This window comes from Centrocercus urophasianus, unplaced genomic scaffold, assembly GCF_019232065.1.
Source record: "Centrocercus urophasianus isolate 14NV4802_14NV808 unplaced genomic scaffold, USGS_Curo_1.0 seq_11, whole genome shotgun sequence".
Classification (NCBI taxonomy): Eukaryota; Metazoa; Chordata; class Aves; order Galliformes; family Phasianidae; genus Centrocercus; species Centrocercus urophasianus.
The window spans coordinates 65,768,282-65,790,507 of record NW_024884253.1 but is presented as its reverse complement, the minus strand read 5'-3'; the positions used below and the strand labels follow the sequence as shown (position 1 = coordinate 65,790,507).

General features: G+C 39.3%; 1 protein-coding gene across 7 annotated transcripts in view; it reads left to right on the top strand.

The window, feature by feature from the left end:
* The window catches only part of IKZF1 (IKAROS family zinc finger 1), a 71,002-nt gene extending 50,224 nt beyond the window's left edge, over positions 1 to 20,778 (top strand). For 5 of the 7 annotated variants that reach the window (XM_042839792.1, XM_042839796.1, XM_042839797.1 and 2 more), the window contains 5 exons: positions 915 to 1,175; positions 6,668 to 6,835; positions 9,033 to 9,158; positions 14,560 to 14,694; positions 18,967 to 20,778. In XM_042839792.1, the coding sequence (XP_042695726.1) occupies positions 915 to 1,175; positions 6,668 to 6,835; positions 9,033 to 9,158; positions 14,560 to 14,694; positions 18,967 to 19,673 (1,397 nt within the window). In that variant the 3' untranslated portion in view covers positions 19,674 to 20,778. The remainder of the gene's footprint in view (positions 1 to 914; positions 1,176 to 6,667; positions 6,836 to 9,032; positions 9,159 to 14,559; positions 14,695 to 18,966) is intronic. The other 2 variants (XM_042839794.1, XM_042839799.1) reach the window with 2 other exon arrangements.
* The last annotated feature ends 1,448 nt before the right edge of the window (positions 20,779 to 22,226 follow it).

Sequence of the window (22,226 nt, the reverse complement as noted above, 5' to 3'; positions counted from 1 at the left end):
CACGGTCTTGTAGAGAGAAGAGGAATGAATAGTACTGTGAACTGATCTGAACCATGGCTCGTTTCTGTAACATTTAGGCTTGAGACAGATGTAGTCTAGCAACCTATAAGCTGTCACATGTAGTCAGACTATGCCAAATTCACACCTGCATTTTTCTTCTAGTTGAAAGCAATTGTCATCTACAGGATTATAATACAGAGAAGTTGCCCAAAAAAGTCAGAACGTTCTCCCACCCATCTTTGTTGATTTCACTGGTCTTAATAGAAGCTCGTGGTTGTAGATATCCTTTCCTCTTGCTTTGTGACCCTAAAACACAATTATTTCTCCTATGATTTCCTGTGATGCCATCCTTGCTCTTGATTTTTTCCTTCCATCTTTCTTCACTTTTTTTTAATTTAATCAATGTTTGTTCTCTTTCATCAATGGGGACATTGTCCTCACTTATCCTATAAAACCACAAAACAAATATCTGAATTCAGTACAACGCTCAGGACCATTCTGCCAAGTGGAGACTGTTGTGTTTTCAATTGTCTTTGATGTGTTATTTTCATAGTTCTTCAGGACAAATCCATGAGTAGCTGTTCAGTTATTAATTTAATTTCTCAATTGTCAGAATCAATATCATAAATGCAAAAATCTCAAAGTGACCTCCTAGGAACAGGCTTGCAGTGTCATTTGGGTTCCCAGTTCCCTGGATGCCTTGTATTTGTCTTACTGATGTTAACTGTTCATTGCTCCACGTGTTGTAAACTCATCGCATGGCACATAGAACTGTAGTTGTGTTTGTAGCTTTTGTTATTTGGATATATTGTACATTCTATGTGTAGAAGTTAACTCCTTTGATGTGACTGTTTCTTGGCCACTATATTTATTCTGCAATGAAACTGAGTGGCATCCTCTATTGTTTTTTTCAGCCGGTAATATTAAAATAGAGACTCAGAGTGATGAAGAGAATGGGCGTGCCTGTGAAATGAATGGGGAAGAATGTGCGGAGGATTTACGAATGCTTGATACCTCTGGAGACAAAATGAATGGCTCACACAATGGCCCAGGCAGCAAGGCTATGTCAGGAGTTGGAGGCATTCGACTTCCTAACGGAAAGCTAAAATGTGATATCTGTGGGATAATTTGCATCGGTCCCAATGTGCTCATGGTTCACAAACGAAGCCACACTGGTAAGGCCTGGCATAGTTTTTCCTTTAGTTGACAAGAGTCGGACGCATATTAGGATCTAAGTCTTCTTTTCTGACTATCATGCACATGTTCCCTCTTGTAAGACAATGCAGCATCGGTGGGCATTTGGAACTTGGTTATTTTGTTATTGCATTTTGGACAGCACAGAAATTGAAATTTCTCCTTGATGAAATTCCAGCTATTGGGTTAGAAATTGGGAAAAACAAACAGACAAACCACAGTTTGCCAGAGTAATAGAAAATAGGCACAATTTCATTTATTCCAGTCAACAATTGTACATTATGCTGATAACAAAATTCATGCCTGAACAAATGTGTAGTTTGGCCTGAAGCTACATGAAAATTTCAAGTTTCAAAAAAACACAAACTCTTGTTTAATTGCTAAGAAAACTCTAAGAATTACTGGGAAAGAAAAAAAAAAAAAAAAAAAGTGTCCAACTCTGAAATTGACCCAGTTCTAATGTTTCCAACAGTGCAACAAAGTTCATTATGGATCAGAGATTATAAAAGTAATTGGAAAAATGAATAAGTAACTTAAAGTTTTAAGGGAATTGTAGCATTAGGAAAGAAGGGGTTAGTTTTATGTCAAGCGTTCCATAAAGTAAAAGCAAGCATTGTCACTGGTTAGATTTGGACTAAAAGGTTTCCACTGGGATGCTAAAAGAGACATGCAAAGAGGTTGTGCTCCGTGGTGATGGCTTTTCATTATCAAAGTACTGTGAATCTTGCCTCAATTTTCCAATTCTAAATAGTTTCAAAGATCACAAAATATGAAGAGGCTGAAACAAATGAAGACCAGGGTGACTCTCGTCTTACCTGAGTTTAGCTATTTAAAAATTTGGGTTCTAATCTAAATTCTGAGGACATCTACAGCTAAAAGAGAAGAGCTGAACTGTACTGTTGTGGTGTAAAAGTTACTTTGAAAACAAATATTCAGCAGTTTTGTGTATTCAGATGGCAGGAAAGAACAGATATCTCTATTGGGAAAGCCGTATCTAGTTCCTAGAAGAGGGCTGCAACATACCTCCTAGATATAACAAAAATGCTCTCTTAACATTGAATTTCAGTGGGATCCTTTGAAAGTTGATAAAATGTGTATGGAAAATGACTTGAACCTGAGGCCTTTCAAACAGACCTGCTATATTTTTGGTACAGTTTTGTAGTAGTTTAAATAAAATGTTGCAAAGCAGTTGTGAGGCAGAAGGCTTTGTGTCTGCTCAAGGCAAAGTAAGTTCTGGAGGAACGGAGGAGCAGGTCTATTCAGTGCAGGCAGAGCAGAAAATCAGTTCATAACTTGATAAAAAGATGACAAAATGAGAACAACAAACAGATGAACAGCATATATTATGTGTAGACACGTGTACATATGCGGAAATGGGAATGGGAAAAAAAAGGCCAAACTGCACTTGTCCCGGTAGTGAAAACCTGAAGGAAAGCATGTTCTGTGATGTTGTGATGGTCAGCAAGAATGTTTGTCCACAAACTATTCTGAACAGGTGATCCTTTGGGTGACAGCAAGTACCTCTGAGTGATGTGCAGTGCTGCTAGCTGAGCAGCACAGCCATGGCTAGCACTCTGCCTGCTGTAGCTGAGGAGCAGCTGCTTGAGGCTCCCAAACACCAGACACCATGTTTCACCAAGGCTGAGCAGCTTCAACAAGACACGGTTTTACACCAAGGCTGAGCAGCCTCAGCCTATTTTTTGCACACTGTGGCAGACGTGTCTCAGTGGGATGATCCGGGTTGCCTTCCCCCTGCCAGCCTCTCCGGGGGACCTGTCCTTGCTCCTGAAACAGGACTTCAGCTTCCAAAGCACCGTGCCTGGCCCAGCAATCCATGCACATGCCATATGGCCCAGGCAGTGCCTTGCAGGCCCTATCAGCCTGTAATTGTGGGGCCACTGGATCTTCTCGACTCCATGCAGCACCCTTCCCTTGCCAATAGGATCCTGTTAGTCAGGAAATGTGGTTAAAACCCAGAGAGCAAACACCTCTTTGTTCAACAGTACCTCCTTCTTTATCAGCAATTAAGCTAAGGGTTATGAAGTTGAATCCCTGAATCTTTCCATGGCAATAAAGCCTTTTCCTTCACTCCCGCCTCGCTCTCAGGCCGTACTGCAAGCAGCTCTGAGAGGAGCTATGCTTTTGAAGGAAGCGGAGGCTCAGAGCTGGCAGTTTAAATTAAAGGGACATCATGAGGTGACTGCTTTTCCTTTCAGTTGTGCTGAGAAAATTAATGTAGAAATGGGATACACTATTGCAGACACTTAACTGTCTACTCTGAAGCCCATTTCAATACATGCATGCCTGATGAAGGAATAAGCCTCACAAATGAATTACTTTGCTGCTAATTCATGTAAAACCTGCATATGCAGTGAGGCTTCCTTAAATAAATATTTGATAAGTGAACAAAACTCTAGCACACTGAAGTGCCAAAATAAAATGACTGCCTGACCTGATAAAAGCCATAATTACTTTTAATGAATACACCTGCCAAGTGCAGATATGCAGAGCAGCACCTGATATGTCTGCCCCTTCTCCCTGCCAGCAGCTGGAAGATGCTGGCTGCTTCCCAAGGCCTGACCTGTTGCTCCCAGCTGCAGGGCACACCCTGCTCACACACGTCCAACTCCATTGCTCATCTGGCCCAACTCTTCAATGTGCATGTTCCCTGGCCTGATGCTGCTTCTGCGATCGGTGTTTAGGGAAAAGAAGAGAGAAAACCCTTCCAGCCTCCTCCCATCACCTCAGCCTGTACCATATGTGTCATTTGTGTGCCTACTTGGACATATTTGTGTGTGCATATGTATGTATATTCCATCTTCATACACACACTCCTGTGGCACGAGTCACCAGTTAGTTCAGTTATGTCTTATTAGCTGGATCTGAATGTCTCAAATGTATTTAGAAAGTGAATGCCCCCTGAAGAATCGGTGTTTCTGAGCATTTGAGGAAGGAGGGCTATATGCAACTCTGAATGATTTTGTCATTATGATGCTTAAGAAATGAGATAGATTTCAATCAAGATGAGAAGTATTCTTCACTGAATAAGTAGTCCAGAGTTTCACTAAAGCTTGCAACCACGCATTGGTGGCTGATTCAGCTCTGGGCTCCATTTTCAGTTTTGCTCAAGGGGCAAAATTTGGGCCCCTCTCCCTCCATAGCTGCATGTCCAGATGTGAAATCCACCAAATGCAGATAAAGTGCTGTTCAGCAGGGCAAGAAAATAGCACACAAAGCTGGCAGGAGATGCATTATGCATTGTTAACTTCGTCCTCTCCCTCCCTCATTCTGGGATATCTCTACAACCAGTCGCCTTCCATCAAAGACTGGCTGGGAGCTCAGCTCCATGTAGTTTCAGAGACTTTCAGTGGGGATGCTGTTTCACTTGTACAGCAGCACAAGTCTAGGATCCCCTACATTTCATTCCATTTTGAAGAAAAGCTTGGTATGCAGCAGTCTCACCCAACATGCTCCATCTGCCTGTCTTCTCCACCCACAGTGTGAGATTTATCCTGTAATTAAGAGAGCTGTAGGCTGGACATATATTTCATTCTTACTTCAGGCACATCTCCTGGAGTACTTCTGTGATCCTTGTTCTCTCCTCTTAACACTTCTCTGATATTATTTTCTATTAAAAATAAAAGAAATGAATGCTAGAAAGAGTTGCCTAGTAAGAATTAGCCATTTCTTCTGAACGAGTCCCTCATTTCAAATTGTCTTCTTGATTTCTGTTTGGTCATGTTCTGAAAAATATCTGCCACACCGAGTAACTGCTGAGAGGTGGAGCACATCCTTGCCCATTTTCATTTTTCCCTAACTTCTGTACATGGCTTATTAAGTATAGAGAACATACCTGCAGGCCGCTCCAGATGAACCAACTGTGAATGTCATTTAGATGAATCCATTTACCTGCTGGACAAAGCCAGTGACCTCATTGGGCTGGACAAGGAATGGGGCTGTTTGACCAGTGAAAGTATTTTGCCATAAAGAAGGCTAATCTCTCTGTTGGCTGCTTGCTAAAATTGCCAGCCCTGATCATAGTTGGCAGCTGTTTGTGTTGGGACTGTGCTGCTATCTAATTGCTTTCCAGCTTTTCTTTTCTGTTATCCAAAAGTAAAGAGCTGTCATGCTGCACGTGTATGGGCATACAGGTAGATCCTAGATGTCCAGAATAAAACATGATGGTTAAGTGAGAAAGAAGGAAGGAACTGTTTAACTTGTATTTATTTTGTGCATAGTTTGACTTCAGCACTGAAATTTTATAGTCAGTATTATTGCTGTATTTTTAAAAAACGGCATGTCATCTCTCAGCATTTTCTAATATCATTGATGAATTATAATTTCTAAAGCTAATTACATTTATGCCAAAGAAAAATAGAATTCAGTAAATGATTTTCTAAGGCTGGTTTTACTCAGGCAAAGACTACATCATAAGAGAATTGGGCATGCAAGAGTAGATCCTGATAATGGAGTGCTCTCATGTTTAAATTTTCCTGTATTGCTGTCCTGTACTGCTGGAAACATAAGAGACTGTATTTCCCGCTGACTTAAGGCCATGTCTAGCTGAAATCAACTGTCAAAAGCCAAGGGAATAAAATCACTCTAAAACAGCATTAAAAAGCAAATAGCAGCCATGTAAATTTTTTTTTGCAAAGGCCACCTATTTTGCAGGCACCCATTTAGACAAATCAAGTCTGTGACTTCGCATTTTTCCCTATGCCTTTCCCAGGCATGGCCTAGGAGAGCCCACTTCTATGACTTCTCTGCCGAAAGAGAAGCTGGGAGTCTCGTGTGGAAGTGCAGGGCTTTTTCTGCACTGTTTCAACTTACGTGATTTTACTCTCTCTCTTTCTCTCTCTCTGTCTCTTTCCTGATTTGGCTGCTTAGGGACAGACAGGTAATGGAGAAGAAATTGAAAGGGAAAATACAGGGAAAATGTAAATGAAAAGAAGTTATTATAACTGTTATAATGAAGTGCCTTTCATTTAAATATAAGAATGTAACGCTGAAATGAACTTGTGATCCTGAAATGCATTTTTAATGAGTTTCCTTTTTATTTTGCTGCTTCAGTGGCATATTTTAAAGACCCTTTGAAAAAAGCCACATTAAAAACCCCACCAAATGCCACAACATGCAAAATTGGATATTGGTTTATTCCAAAACTGCTGATCAGGAAGAGTGGCTCTTCAACACAAAATGTTGCAGTCACTTTATTTAAATGAGTTTGAATTTGCATTGTGATGTGCCATTCTGATTTAGAAAAAAAAAAATTAGATTTTCAGATCAAATTGACCCAGCCAGTGAAGCATTAAGAAACTGGCAGGTTTAGTCTGAAAGCCTCATGTTATATCAAACCTGCAGCCGGTGGAAGTCACAGAGCAGCAGGGAGAAAACAACTTTTTTTCACTGAAATCTTTCTCTTGTTCCTGTGCAGGATTTTTTGTTCTCACACATTTCCTCCTTCTCCCCTCAGGAGAACGCCCTTTCCAGTGCAATCAGTGCGGAGCCTCCTTCACGCAGAAGGGCAACCTCCTGCGCCACATCAAGTTGCACTCGGGTGAAAAGCCCTTCAAATGCCACCTCTGTAACTACGCCTGTCGGCGCAGGGATGCCCTCACAGGCCACCTGCGGACTCACTCTGGTAAGTGAGGGTATGGGCTTGCCTTACGGTGCTCCTGAACCACAGAGTGTGTATGGGGGTGTTGATGGCCCCAGTCATAGAGTCATAGAATTGCTCAGGTTGGAAAAGACCTTAAAGATCATCGAGTCCAACCACGACCTAACCATACTACCCTAATGCTAACAACCCTCTGCTAAATCATGTCCCTGAGCACCGCATCCAAACGGTTTTTAAACACATCCAGAGATAGTGAGTCAACCACCTCCTTGGGGAGTCTATTCCAGTGCTTAGCCACCCTTTCTGTAAAGAAGTTTTTCCTGATGAATTGTGAGAGGTCTTCTTACGCTGGGAAGGTCAGTGGTTGTGCGTCAGCATCAGCCAAGCAGCGAGCCGGCCGCACTGCTGTAGCTGCACAGAAATGACTGAACTCTGCTTGCAGTCATGGTCCTTCCCCAGAAATGTTTTTTTCCCATAATTCTTGGCCAATTAGAAATTTCTGTATTAGGGTTTCATCTCACACTGCATGTGAGTAATCCATTTCATGGAACTACTAATTCAAAGCTGCTGAAATTTTACGGTTTGGATGACATTTGTCTGCATACACAGATAACAAAGGGTCTGAACACAGTGGGCTTTAAGTCATGAAGTCTCAAAAACATTCCGTCTGGTAGTCATTACTGGTGTAAGGGGTGAACAACCTACTACACCTACAACATTTAGCAGCAGTTATTTGTTGCACTTGGTTATTATATATATTATATATCTTTGGTTATTACAAAAACATTGAAAGAAGAAGGGGGAGAAAGAGGGAGAAGGAGGGAGATAAGAATCTTCCAGAAAAGAGGACTCCACTAGAAATTTTTAGTGTTTTCTCTTAACAGTAACACAAAGATCTGAATAGATATTCTTCGAATAGATGCATTTTTCCAATATTATTAACCTCGGTGTTTAACAAAAGCCATAGTCACATACTTCCATGAAGCAAAACCAACCCAGCAACAATAAATCACATTAAAAAGAAGAGTGTAGTCTCACCTAGTTTCCCAAGCTAGGATGGAAATGCAAATTGGATAGGAGACCTCCAAGAAGCATGGCTGTAACTGACACTAGCAAATTTACATGTGAAAGTTGGCTTTAGAGCTGTAGTTTCAAGCTGTGGAAGGGAAGCTCTCAAAGCAGAATTTCTGTGTTATACAAAACTAAGGAAAATCTTCTAGCACACATTAAATGATAGGAACCCAAGGGTTGCTTCCAGAGATCCAAAATAGTTTCTGCTTGTTCTGTGCAGTTTCATTCTGAGTCAGGAAAAGTACACATTTAAATTTTCTAATTTGCCTCCCTCCCCCTTCCTGATTTTAGTTACTGTGCACCTTTAATCCTTTCATATATACACTACACCTTAACTCTTTCAGCAAATGCTTAGGATTCCACAGCAAAAAGACAAAGCATAAAATGAAGATATTTATTGGTTCCCGTCATTAGCAAATTGACACAAATACATTAAAAAACAAATTTGATGCCTGAGTCTGATTTCCACCTGAGAATTTGTATACAAAATTCAAAAGCTTAGCTGCGTAACCATCTAAAGCCATGACAGACTTTTCAAGCTAAGACAGAAAATACAGGCCCCAAGGTCCACATGACTATGAAATTCCTGGAATTGCTTGAATCTGGATGGGTGAAAAACAGAACTTTTTTTTTTATGCCCTTTGTTTGAATTTCCTGGAGTAGAGAGCAAGAAAACATGTGAAATCTAACATTGTTCTAAAAGAGCTGAGCTGATTCTTGTTCCAGCAGAACTGACATCCAGTCATGGGCAGGTGCGTGCCCACAAAAACCGTGCTCATTGCAGGTCTTCCTCATGCACAGCCTCTATTGGAACCAGGCTTTAAAGTAACTTTACTCAGATCTTTGAAAGTGTCTCAGTTTCTAACTTTTGTAGATGTCATTTGTGAAGATTCACTGTTACGGTCCTTATCTGATGTGAATAATCTGAAATAAGTTTGCAGCACCCACAGCACTGGCCTGCTGATGCAAAGATGTGCAGCTAGTTTTCCATTATTATTCTTAAATATGGGAAAAATAATTATCCATTTAATTTAATGTTAATGAGATTCTTTTGCAGTACTTTTGTGCTTTTTTTCTTTTCCTGTTAGTCTTACCGTTATTAATATGGTGTTGCATCCCTCATGTGAATATCTCGTTTTGTTTTCTCCAGTTGGCAAACCCCATAAGTGTGGATACTGTGGTCGCAGCTATAAGCAGCGCAGCTCTTTGGAAGAACATAAAGAACGCTGTCATAACTACCTGCAAACCATGAGTATCTCAAGCAACCTTTATTCAGGTAATAAAAGTACCCATTTGGGGATTAGCACTGTTCAGTCATGTACTCAGAAAAAGGATTTCAGAAGGAACAGCTGTACCACTTGTGGCATCTTTTCTGTTGGAGAGGCAGAGTGTGATGCATATACACGCGTATCACCATCTGTGTGATACTGCATCTGGATTTATTCTATATTTGATAAATGTTTGGCTTTTCTCATTTTGTTCAGCACAAATAAAAAGCCAAAGTGAAAGTCAGGTACCTAATAAACATTTGCCAGACCTGGAATATTTCAGTTCGCTATCTCAATACCAAACATAATTTCATCACTTCTTGGTTTTGCTTGGAGTCCTGTTTTGTCAGTACTCTTGTGGATGTGTTCTTAATGAGTTAGTATTAGTGGTTTAGGTACGGCTCCAGAATCTCCCGCAGTGCTTATCTCCTGCCCATCCCAGGTACAGCTTGATGGGCTTACTTGACCTCTGTCACCAATGCATACATCAAGAATGAGTCATATCTGCCATTGATCATCTGTCATATCTGTCTTTGATTTGACTCTTCCAAACAAGAGTGCAGGAAGCCAGAGGGATTTAACTTAGCCAGTCTGAGTCCAGAAAGGATAACAATTTATTAGCAGCCTTCTTTTAAAACTTTTCCATTTCCATCCAATTTTAAATTCTCTTAAATTCCAATCTCTTAGTGAGCACAGAGTATATAAAACTATACTCAGAAATAAAATAAAAAGATGTTGGGGATTGGATTATTTTAACAAAGATACTAAAGATCTGTACAAGATTGATGGCAGAAAGAAGTCACATGCAATTTTAAATAGAGAATATAAAACAGCATCCGTGGTGGAGCTTCAGGTTATAGCCTATCGAGTAAGTTACATTTCTTGCACACCTTTTTCATCTCATCAGCATATATTATTCAGTTTGTCAAATGACAAAATGGAAGGTTCCCTCTGACTTTGAAATGATGCCTCATTTAATACCTTATATCTGGACAGAACCTGAATATGTTTTTACATGCTATCAAATAATGTAAAGTATATGCACATAATGATAACAGCAAATGCAGCTGAGATACTTCTGGGAGACAGCATATTAGAGCAGTGTTCCTTCTAATTTTGTTGAGGGGCTGGAGCATGTATAAATAGAAAAGCTCAAAGTAATAATACACAGTAGGCAGAATACTTAACCACAAAGAAGTGATAGGATTTAAAAGGAAATTTTCTTCCTCAAGATTCACATTTTTTGTATCTGGCATTGGATTTGAAATGCTGGCATGCAACACATGAAAATCAACATGAATGAAAAGCTGCACTAATATTAAATACTTAAGTAAAAATGTGCATATGAAACTGATGTGTGGAATCAGAAACTATAATGAAAAACAATATCACTTCAGAGATAAGTAGATGTTTTTTATATAGCAAATCACGACAGAAAAGATTTTTCAGTAATTTAGGACTGAATATCAGATATCTCATTGGGATGAATACTTGGGGTATTCATAGACACTTTGGAAAGATGCTTTCCTACCACATTCTGAAAGCATCACAAAAATCCATCTTAGATATAATAGGGGTACTCTTGCAATTTAGAAGAAAAGTACAGGATTAACTTCTGGCTTTCGCCCTTGTGTTCTCCCAAAGATTTCACTCTTAACAATTGAATTAAAATTATTAGCACTCACTCGGATAATAAATCAGTTCTTTATTTTTCCAAACTTAAAACTTTCCAGTACTTTTCCCAGTATTTTTCATTGTAAAAAAGTTCTTTTATCTCACTGCGAACAGGGTAGTCCTGGGTGTACTTTGCAGTCTTTACATTTTTTCCATTATAAACTCAAGGTTGAAAACATGCATTGAAACAGTTCAGAATGAGCGCCTGTCCTCCTGGAATTTTTCGTACATTCTTGTTTATAAATAGAAAATGAAGCAGTTATGTTATCAATGTTCTTCTGGTATGTCAGGGCATGATATGGAGCTCTTAAAGCCTTTTCTTTTTTGCATACTCAAAAATATCTTCTAAGGCATCTGATTTGATACTCTGCTACAACAGATGACTTTTAACAGCATTTTTTAAATACGTCATGCAGAAAAAATAAGTCAGTTGAAAAGATCTAAACTAATAAAAGCTTTCCATCAACTTGTAAATCTTATAAATGTTATCGGCAAATCATTTGTGCAAGGGAAAGATCCAGCAAAGGAGAGTAAGTAGGGTGGCAAGAAATTGTATTTATATTTTAATAGTTTTTTACTGTGTTTAAAAGAAAGAGTGTCAGCATGAAATTAGGAATATTCTGAATCTAATGGCAAAATTCTTACTTTAGAGGACTAGAATTTCACTGGTCATGTGAAGTTCTTCTGTTAGAGATATTAACTGGATTTTTGCAGTTGAGTTGAGTGGAAGCATGCAGAAATCTTATCAGGCCTATGTAAAAACACAGAATCATAGAATGGCTTGGTTTGGAAGACACTCCAGAAACCATCACGTTCTAATCCCTGTGCCATGGGCAGGGCTGCGGCCCACCAGTTCAGCTGCCCAGGGCCCCATCCAACCTCCCCTAGAGCACCTCGAAGGATGGGGCACCACAGCTCCTCTGGGCAGCTGTGCCACTTTCACGGTAAAGAATCTCCACATCTTATCTATTCTAAACCTGACCTCTTTTAGTTTAAAGTGATTCCCCATTGCCCTATCACTACACTCTCTGATAAAGGGTCCCTTTCCAGATCTATTGTGAGCTCCTTTTAGGTTTGGAAGGCTGCAGTGAATTCTCCCCATAGCCTTCTCTTCTTCAGGCTGAACAAGCGCAGCTCCCTCAACCTCTCTTCACAGGAGAGGTTCACCAACCCTCTGACCATCTTTGTGTTTCTCCTCTGGACTCAATCCACTTGTAGATTTTCACTTGGAAAGATAATTTTTGATTTTCACAGGCAGCAAACAATAGCAAAATATTTATCAGATTGCAGAGAAATTTCCCGGGGGTTCAGTTGCAAAGGCTGGAAATCAGTGTTTAATTCAACTTTATCTATCTATCTATCTATCTATCTATCTATTTATTTAATGTCTAAGTTTTAAAAATTATAATGTGGAAAGATTGAGTGAAATTGAAGACATAATTTACACACTCTCAAAATATCAAAAGTGGACTCTTGTAATATCTAAATATTATAAATAATACATACATTTCTCAATTCTGTCATCTTTATAACTACATAGGTCACTCTTAAAGTAATATGTTCTATTTATTTGCATGGAAAATACAACAAAGAGTGCAACACCATTTGATAGAACAAATTATCAGCTACATAACACCACTAATCAATTTAGTCAACACCATTAGCTATTTATTTTTGCCAGCCATGGACAAGTGCCTTCATGCTACGTCATAAAATTGTGCACTAGAGGAGATGACCCACTGTCACCATGGCCACAGCTGAAATGCACCACCCACCACCTCACTGTGCTCACATCCACTGTTTGTTCTCCCTAAACATTCAGCAAGCATCCATGAATGTCAGTGTGTGCCATTTTTTCCACCTCAAGGAACTCACTGCTTGTAATTCATATGCGCCTCCATGTCATACACCATTTGTCTGACTGCCCCTCTCTGCCATCTGTCACATGGAAATAAAATGGACTGGAATATTGGTGGGAACATCCAACCTCTACTGCCATATCACCACCATCTGCCTCTGACGTTGTAGAACATTGTAATAAAACAGGAGGCATTACTTTGAGATCTTTTTTTTTGTTTGTTTCCTCTGCTAAACTGTCTGCTTTAAGCATTCTCTGTAAGATCCTTCAGAGTTGTACTTACAAGCATTGGCCAGCCCAAGAAGCTAGCACATGCTGGTGACTAGATACCATCAATGCCCTCCAGTATCCTGCATCCTCACAACAAAATTCTGATCTGTCAGTCACAATCTTATTGCATCTTTATGGCATCATTATATGTCTCTGTAATATGTTCTGCTGCACCAGCAAATCAAGAACCACTTATGTGCTCTTCTACTTGGTAACATGTCATCTTGGACACTTTACTTGCTTTTTCCAATTATGCAGTAGAGCCTGACATTGCATATTTCAGAGGCAATGAAACTTCCACACTCTTGCTTTTATGGCAGTGCTGTGTTGCCAAAATAACATTGCATTTCTCTGGATATTAAAAAGCACCCAGGCACCAGAGTAATGGGTCCTGTGAAACTTTCTCAGATCTAAGTAGAATAAATCCCAGTGATGAAGTCACAACAAGCAGAAAAGGTGAAATGTAGCAGAGTGCTGCACCTATTTGAAAAAGCATGCAGAATCCAAGTCTAAGTATTTTGCTTCTCCCTTTAATTCTGACTCACAACTTCAGGAAAAAAGAAATATCCCAGTAACAGATAAAAATAAAATTAACCCTTTTCCTACTTTTCTGGAGAAAAAAGAAATAAGAAAAAAGAAAAGCTGAGATCTCATTCTGTATTATGTTTTCCTTGGATGCTGGAAGACAGAAACAACACCTTTGCATATATTTTTTATAGCCTTTATTTTGAAAGTTTCCTCATAAAAACACTGAAGAGAAAGGTAGCTAAAGTGAAATAGTCTCCCTGTTCTAGAGCTGCACAGCTAAGCTCCTCCCTAATCCTGCAGTGTCTTTAGCCACTGCACAAGGCTGGAAAACAGGCCTGACTATCAGACATCGATGCTCCACTGTAGATGTAGCCTTACTGATTTAGCTAAAATTGTGATTTACATTCAAAAATTGCATCAGAGAAGTATAATGATAGATACGGGGTGAAAGGAAGATGTATGTCTGGGGGATGTTGGTGTAGTTTGCAACTATGTTTTCCACTACTGGAGTTGAGAAATTTGTCCATTATTCCTGCTAAAGAAGCAACAATCACATAGGCTGTGACAGGTGGGGTGACAGCAATAGGACGAAAAGATGAACTGCTTCATATCCATTATAAATCTATTATTATTATTCAATTCTATGATTCTATGCAGAGGGCTGTTAGGGTAGTACGGTTGGGTTGCAGTTGGACTTGATGATCTTTAAGGTCTTTTCCAACCCGAGCAATTCTGTGCTTCTAGGATAATATTAGGACCTCATTCACCCGTGGCCATGCAGACTGGGTGTAGAACAAGGGTGGAATGATTATGCTACATACAAGCAGATGCCTTGCAATTACAGTCTCTTTTCTGTATCCTAAATGAGGTTGAAGGAAACATGAACACGTGTATAGATGAGTCAGTGTAAGGGGATTTGTTACGAAGAGTGAGAATTGACCTCTGTCTGCAGTGGTGAGCTCCTTGTTCCAACTGGTTAAGAGCTTAAAGACATTAGCTAAGAAACACTAAACTGAAGACAGTGGTTCCATTAAAATGGAACAAGTGTGCCTAATCCTTCTGATGTCATTTGATTTCAGTCATAAAAGAGGAAACTAACCAGAGTGAAATGGCTGAAGACCTGTGCAAGATAGGGTCAGAAAGATCCCTCGTGCTGGATAGACTAGCAAGTAACGTCGCCAAACGTAAGAGCTCTATGCCTCAGAAATTTGTTGGTAAGAGTTAAAAGTTTGCTGTCTCCTAAAAAATAAAACAAAATTAAAAAACAAACAAACAACCAAACAACAAAGCCCTCACAAGATTTTCACTTTTGCTTTATGATATTGTTTTACTAAATTAGCGATATTTATCTGTATATCAGCAGATATGGCAAAATGTTGGGGGAAAAAAAACAAAAACACTACCAAACTTCTAAATTATATATTTCTACAGGTTTAATTTTACACATCTGGAGATCTATTTTAAGTCTCCTAATCTGCCTCTTAATGCTTATGAACCAGATCTTCCCAAAATCAACACAGGTTCCTGAAGCTGCCTTGAGAACCTGAAAATGGTCTAAGAAATAGAATTTCCTACTGGGAAAGTATTTGACCATACTTTCATGATTATTTTATTAACTTCTTAAATGATCTCCAGATCAGGGCATATTGGTATATGTGGATTAATTTGTGAATTGTTCAACCTTTAAGAAGTCTGTACAATTTTATGGCCCAAAATGATAATGAAAATAAATGTATATAGTTCTGAGAATACCTAAACGAAAATATGTTTGTGTATATTCTAAGAGTAGTGCAAAAATGTCATGGCCATTTGCACCTAGTAGTTGTGTTAACAGTGAAAACGTGGAGGCTACACCTGTTTTATTCTTATAAGCCTTGTAGCAATTAATGGTTAGATCAGGTCTTTAACAGTCAAACCCACAGACAATATCAGCCATGCTGGGTTAGTATTAAATGAATAACAAGATGGGGGATCAGACAACAGCATACACTCTTTTGATTTACTTGCAGATCTACTTTTGATTTTCTTGTAATTTTCTGGACATTTATATATAATATTCTTCTGTAGTAGACAGAGAAAACTGAAGTCTTTGAAAAAAAAAAAAACGTTAAGAAGGTCTTCAGTCAAAAGTCAAGGCCTAGTCAAGTCAAAGCTAGACAAGTTTACGGGACAGAAATTCAAAATCTACATCCTTCAAAGAGGACACAAGGATAAATGGAAACTTAGTTTTTCCGAGACAAGAGAAGGAGAATTTCAGCTATGGCTGGAACAAAAAATAGCAATGGAAGGCCAGCATGTCCAAAGTCAACTTTGCAGGAGGTGGTCAAGGATAAGAAATGATTATGCTTACATAGGGAAGGACAAACGAAGTAGCAGAGGTAGTTACCAAAATTATATCCACTGTGTGCGGCAAACCAGATTCGTTCAGACACCCTCATTGCTGATTGTATTAGGCAAAAATACTAATTCTGTGAAAGCTCCAGGAAGACCAGAAGTGTTAAAATTTCAAAGGTATTAGCAAGAATCCTACGTGCAATATATCAGTGGGTGTGGACTGTTTCTTTCATTCTCTTTTTCCCTCTTCACCCTGAGAAACAGTAAAGACAACCAGTTTAACTATGAGTCTTAAGAGAGCAGTTTCCTGTCAGTTCGTTATTCACGGTGCAATGCAGGAAGACAACATGCTGACAGTAGATACTTAGGGAAAATTGCTAATCTTGACAAGGATGAACTTTTTTAGCAAGAAAATGCCCCCCAGTCTTTTCCTTTCCAATCCTCACCTACTGCCTCACGTAATAGGTAAATTCCTGATTAACACAAGGTTGGGCTATCTGGTTAGGGTAATAAAACATGTTTATTGCTCCTGTAGATTACTATGTCATCTCAATCTCCATGCTGAATCCCAGGATTCCCAAATGGAATTATATTTGCCTAAGGGAAAGATTGTCTGCTGTTTCACTCATTGTTCTAAATGTTCTAAAAACTAAATCCATTACCTTTCAAATGTGAGATTGTTCACCGCATTAAACTAGTTATCTGTAAAAATCTTTGACAGCAAAAGTCTGCATGAAGTCCTCTATGTTTTCTAAACTGGAATAACTCCAGACCTGAAAACAGAACAGGGCCTTCCATACTAGGCAATCAGAACTACAAGTGAGATGCACACGTTTATCATGTTTGTAACAATAAGCAGCAAAGGAAACCAAGGAGAGGAAAAATAAATAAATAAACAAATAGAGAAAAGCCTGCATTCACTGGATGCATATGTGTTACTATTTAAATACTTGCTACAGAAACCTGAAAAGTGCAAAGCTTGAAGTGCATCAAACCATTAGCAGTTTAATTTACTTATGCTCTAATAACCACAGAAATGAGTTATTATTTTTAATGAGTGCCAGTATTATCTGCATTACCCAGATGTAGAAATGATACCTGCCTGCCTCAAGTTTGGGTATTTTCAGACAGCTCTGATCATATATTTCTTATGGGCACTTGATCCTGTCAGTGCAACTACCAACTAGTTATGCTACATAAAGCAAATACTACCCAAGAAACTGCTATTAAAATTATATCTTCCAGATCCCAAAATTTTGTGTATAATAAAAACCAGTTCAGCTTTTCAGTGGTACACAGTGTAAATGGAATACAAACGATTTTGACTTTCTTTCTTCCCCTATGAATTAAGGGTATATGTTCACATTAGGAGATTTTTTTCTATGTATCATTCAAGGGTCTTTCACATCTCCTATTCTGAATCTTAGGAGTCAAAAACTGCCTGAGAACTGTAGCATTAGAATGGGTAAATCTGATATACATGCATATATATATGCACCACATTAGTGGGGTGCTCAAGTTGGCAAAATGATGGGGTAAGGAAACAAAAAGAAGCAGGAGTTTGTGCAGTACAATTAGAAAGTGTCTGTACATCCCTCATAGGAACTTGTGCAATGCCAGCAGTGTTTCTTTCTCTGCTTACATAGCATGCACAAACCAGTACGAAACCGTGTATCGTGGGAAATGCTGACAGTAGGACTTTCTACAGTTGAGGCCCATTATTGCCAGAAGTTTTCTAGGCTATACTCTTGTTCTTCACTGACTTTCCCTGTTCAAGATGAATAGAAACTGGGTGGGAAATCACTGAGAAATTAATCTGTGGATCTTCTGGTAATTTTTCCATGTTCCTAGTAATGTTTATTTTAGTCAAATTAGGATACATTTGATGATGCCATTTATATTTTGGGAGCTTCAGGAAAAAGGAGGGGAAAATCTAAGGTCTACAAGCAAATGCTGTGTTGATCAGGAAACGGTGACAGCACTACAGACCTCACAGAGATGTTTGTGGCTTTCACTGAATTTCCCAAGACTTCTTACAGAGTGAGGAAAGACATCCAGACTGTAGCTAATGTGGTACTGTTAGTTCCTAGGAATCTATGGGATTTTTTCATTTCTCTGTTGTTGCCCACATTTATTATGGGCCTCATAATGCTGATGGTTTAAAGCAGTGTTTGAGAAAACTGTTCATGTTCATAAAATCAGTGCCCACGACTCAATAGTTTTTCTCACTCCTAACTTTCTACTCTATGCTTTTTTTAATCCTATTCGTCCGGGAATTTTGAGAGATTGTCATATTCAGTACTCCAAGTGGGGCTATCCAGAAAGCAATACATCAGTGTAATCCAATTTAAAAAAAAAAAAAGTCTCCCATAGCTTTGTCTTCCCAAATCAGAATCAGTAACAAGTAATCGTGTTCTTCCCCTGCCTTTCTATGTCATGGGAAAAATGTCTTCCAACTATGAATGCACTTACAAATTTTCCTTAGTTCTTTTTTCTTGTACACTATAATTTTTTTCAAGGAGAATCTGGAGCTTCTCTAAATGTGTCTAATGTATGGCTTGTTTAAAAAAACAGGTGTGGGGGGAAGGTTGCAATACTGAAAATTTAATTTTTATTTGTTTCTGTGGGAAATTACATATGAGAACATTCATGATATGGGTTGTTTGTAAGAAATTGAATATTTAAAACACACATTTTCTACTCTAAAATCTTAACATTTTGGAAAAAAAAAATGATGATGTCCTTCATGCAGTGAAACATAAAGTCCAGGCTCCCTGTAACTGTGCTGGTACACTTAGCCACAAAGGCATGCCCCAGTCCACTGCTGGAGTCAGATGAGGGAGTCCAGTTAGAAAGGAGAGGATGAAACACTCAATCTACAGCTCCCACAAGTCCCCATATATCTGTCTTCTCCTACTTGCTTTTCCAGAAACCTCAGATTATTTTTGCAGGTTAAAAAACGAACCAGTTTTCTGACCAGCTGTATTAGAAAACTGTGAGTACTATAGGTGAATTTCAAAGGTGGATTCTATCAACTCTTGTATTTCATGTTGGGGTTTTTTTTGGTTTGTTTTGTTTTTTTAAAACATGGCATTCATTTCCTTAATTGTGTAGAAATCAGTTGTCTAACTCCTGACTGTTTTTCACTGCAGGTGAGAAGTGTCTGTCTGATCTTCCATATGATGCCACCACCAACTATGAGAAGGAGAACGAGATAATGCAGACCCACGTCATAGACCAGGCCATTAACAATGCCATCAGTTACCTGGGGGCAGAGTCCTTGCGTCCCCTTGTCCAGACTCCTCCGGTTGGTTCTGAAGTGGTGCCCGTCATCAACCCCATGTATCAGCTCCACAAACCTCTTGGGGACAGTCAGACTCGCTCCAACCATACAGCTCAGGACAGCGCAGTGGAAAACTTGTTGCTGCTCTCCAAACCTAAATCAGTCTCCTCTGAACGGGATGCCTCTCCCAGCAACAGCTGCCAAGACTCAACAGATACGGAGAGCAATAATGAGGAACGCAGTGGTTTAATTTACTTAACAAACCACATAGGTCCCCATGCAAGAAATGGCATATCTATAAAAGAAGAAAGCAGGCAGTATGATGTCTTAAGGGCAGGTACTGACAATTCCCAGGATGCTTTCAAAGTGATCAGCAGCAATGGGGAGCAAGTGAGAGTTTACAAGTGCGAACACTGTCGAGTCCTTTTCTTGGATCATGTGATGTATACAATCCACATGGGCTGCCATGGGTTCCGCGACCCTTTTGAATGCAACATGTGCGGCTACCACAGCCAGGACAGGTATGAATTTTCTTCCCACATAACTCGAGGAGAGCACCGTTTCCACATGAGTTAAAACTCCTCGGGCACAGCTCCAGTCTCAACAACTACATTACTGCAGCTGCACAAGCAACAACAGCAACAAAGCACAAGACTAGTGGACAGTAAAAGTACAAGAAAATCAAAAATTCAGATATATTCTCCCACAAGGAAAGATTTTTCTTTTGGTAGCATGTGTTGCAACTCAGTTTTCTAAAGTGAATATTAAAGTTTTTACTGAAAGCATTTGATCACGAAAACCTTTAGTAATGTATGTAGGAGCTTTTGTAGTCAGATAGCTGAAAGTCCTTTCCTTAACTGATGCTTCTTGCAACCCTCCCTTGCCAAAACTGCTACCCACGCACAGAATGCACAGCGTGGATGTGAACATGAGGCAGGAATGGCCTAGCTTTCTCTCTTAACACCCTGCATACAGGGTTCATGCACCAGATGCATTTTTTTAACTTCCAGGTTTTATTTGAATCATACAGAAAGATTAAACTCAACTAAAGATTGAGGGCCCAGCCATCCCACTTGACTTTGCAGACAGCTGGGGTGGGACTGGAACCCAACCACAGGGTCCAGGGTTACTTTGGCAGTAAAAAGTAGAACATTTCCACCTGCAAGGGTGCTGTTGGAATTGACATTGTGGCATGCCTTGTTTGTGTCACTAGGCACACGAGCAGGTATGTGGAAGATATAAGAAACACCCTTGTAAGGGTACTCTGTGAAGTATGAATTGCATTTAATGTATAGAAAAGAATATTGATGGCTCTTCCTTAAACAAATGTTTTCCCTCCCTATTCAATAGAACCCCACTTACTGTTAAGAAACTCCTCCTCTCTCTGCAGAAACAAGTTACAATGTATTTAATTTTTCTTTTTTGAGTTTTAGTTATTTAGAAGAGTATAATGTACAGTTGAGAAAAGCACTAGCTAGAAATACATGTGGGGAAAATTCTCCTTATGCACATTTCTCATTTTTTTATACTGTCTGGAAAATACCCAAATATCCCTATATTTTACCTTTGAGAAATTCCCATTCTGCTTCCACGGATGACGTCTTGCAGATTTTGTGGCTCTATTTGTGTTGTACTTAATTATTTGTAAAACACCGAGCTGAATTAAACCAGCTAGTCAACATTCGTAGCCTCCTTCCTCTTTCCTGGTATTTGCTATTTAAGGAGGGATCAGTCCCTCAGTGGTAGCCTCTTTGCAAATGTGCTAAATACGTTGGCTTCTTGATTAGCAAAACATTCAGAACGCACTTGGAGCTAATGTTAGGGTTAAAAAAAAAACCTGGTGTTTTGCTGAATGGAGGGCAGAGAATGCAGTACTTTGCAGAGTCCAGGAAATTCACCACAGCTTTCTCCATGGTGGATTCTGCTGCAGATACTGTAACTTCAGTTAGAATAAAAACTCCTCCAAGAAAAACTTTCTAACCCCAAACACAGCTGATGTGAAAAAGTACTTTAAAAAACTGAAGTTCCTCTTCCAAATAGTTCATTCCTCTCCCTAAACACCCTCATAATATGAAATTGATCTGAAATGAAAATTTTACAGCTGCACCAAAAGAACTCTAATTGGTGCTGCAATACTTTCTGGGCATCATTCCTAAAAACAACCTACCCAATTAACTGAATGTTTAAATCCTTTCATTCCTTATAATAAATGTATATTCTCCACTTAAAAAAAAAATAAAAAAATCATGTAACCCACAAGTTTATCTGCCTTGTAATACAGTCACATGTTCTCTCACAAGTGCAAGCACACGCATGATTATAAAAGAGATTTAATGGAACCATGAACACTTGTACCTTGGGCAATTTGGCCTGATATGCATAGTTATATTTAATACACAGTTCTATCGTGGACACCCAGTTCCTCCTTCTGCTTTCACTTTTGCAGGTGTAAGTCAGGAGCAATACCACAAAAGTTAGAGGAAAAACACTGATGAAATAATGAATTATAAATGCATTCTTTTACACTCTTCATATGCTGGGTCTGCACAGCAATGGTCGGACACATGCACAGTAGTATTTTTACACTGTGTGTGCATGCAAGTATGCATGGTGAGTAGCTGTATTACCAGAAGCGAATGCTGTGTAGGGATGTCCATATGCTGATGCACACACCTACAAAAGTGAAAGCAAACTATATAGTACTTCAGGTAGTAAAAGCACATACAAAATATCCAGTGCCCCCCTCCCAAACCTTAGTAACGTAATGTACAGGTGCAAAGCTGAGCGCTCCCAACACCCTGTTTTAGCTCAGTCACGAGACCTGGCTGCTTGACACCTTACAGCCCAAGCTGGCTGCAGGCACTAAAGGATCGTGGGCCACAAGCGTGGGTTTTGTCAGCACGTCTGATACGTGTTCAGTTTCAAGACAAGCCTACATGTGGCAACAAGGTAAAAGGTGCCATCACTTACGTACTTTGTGTAGGGATGACCTGAAGAAGACCTTCAAGGGAGAAGCTTACGCTGATGATGGTTTCATTTGTTTTTGTTGTAATTGGGCTATTTCAATAAAGTTTAAGAGGGCTCATTTTTTCTGCAGTTATTTGGCATATATATTCACCCACTCTTGTC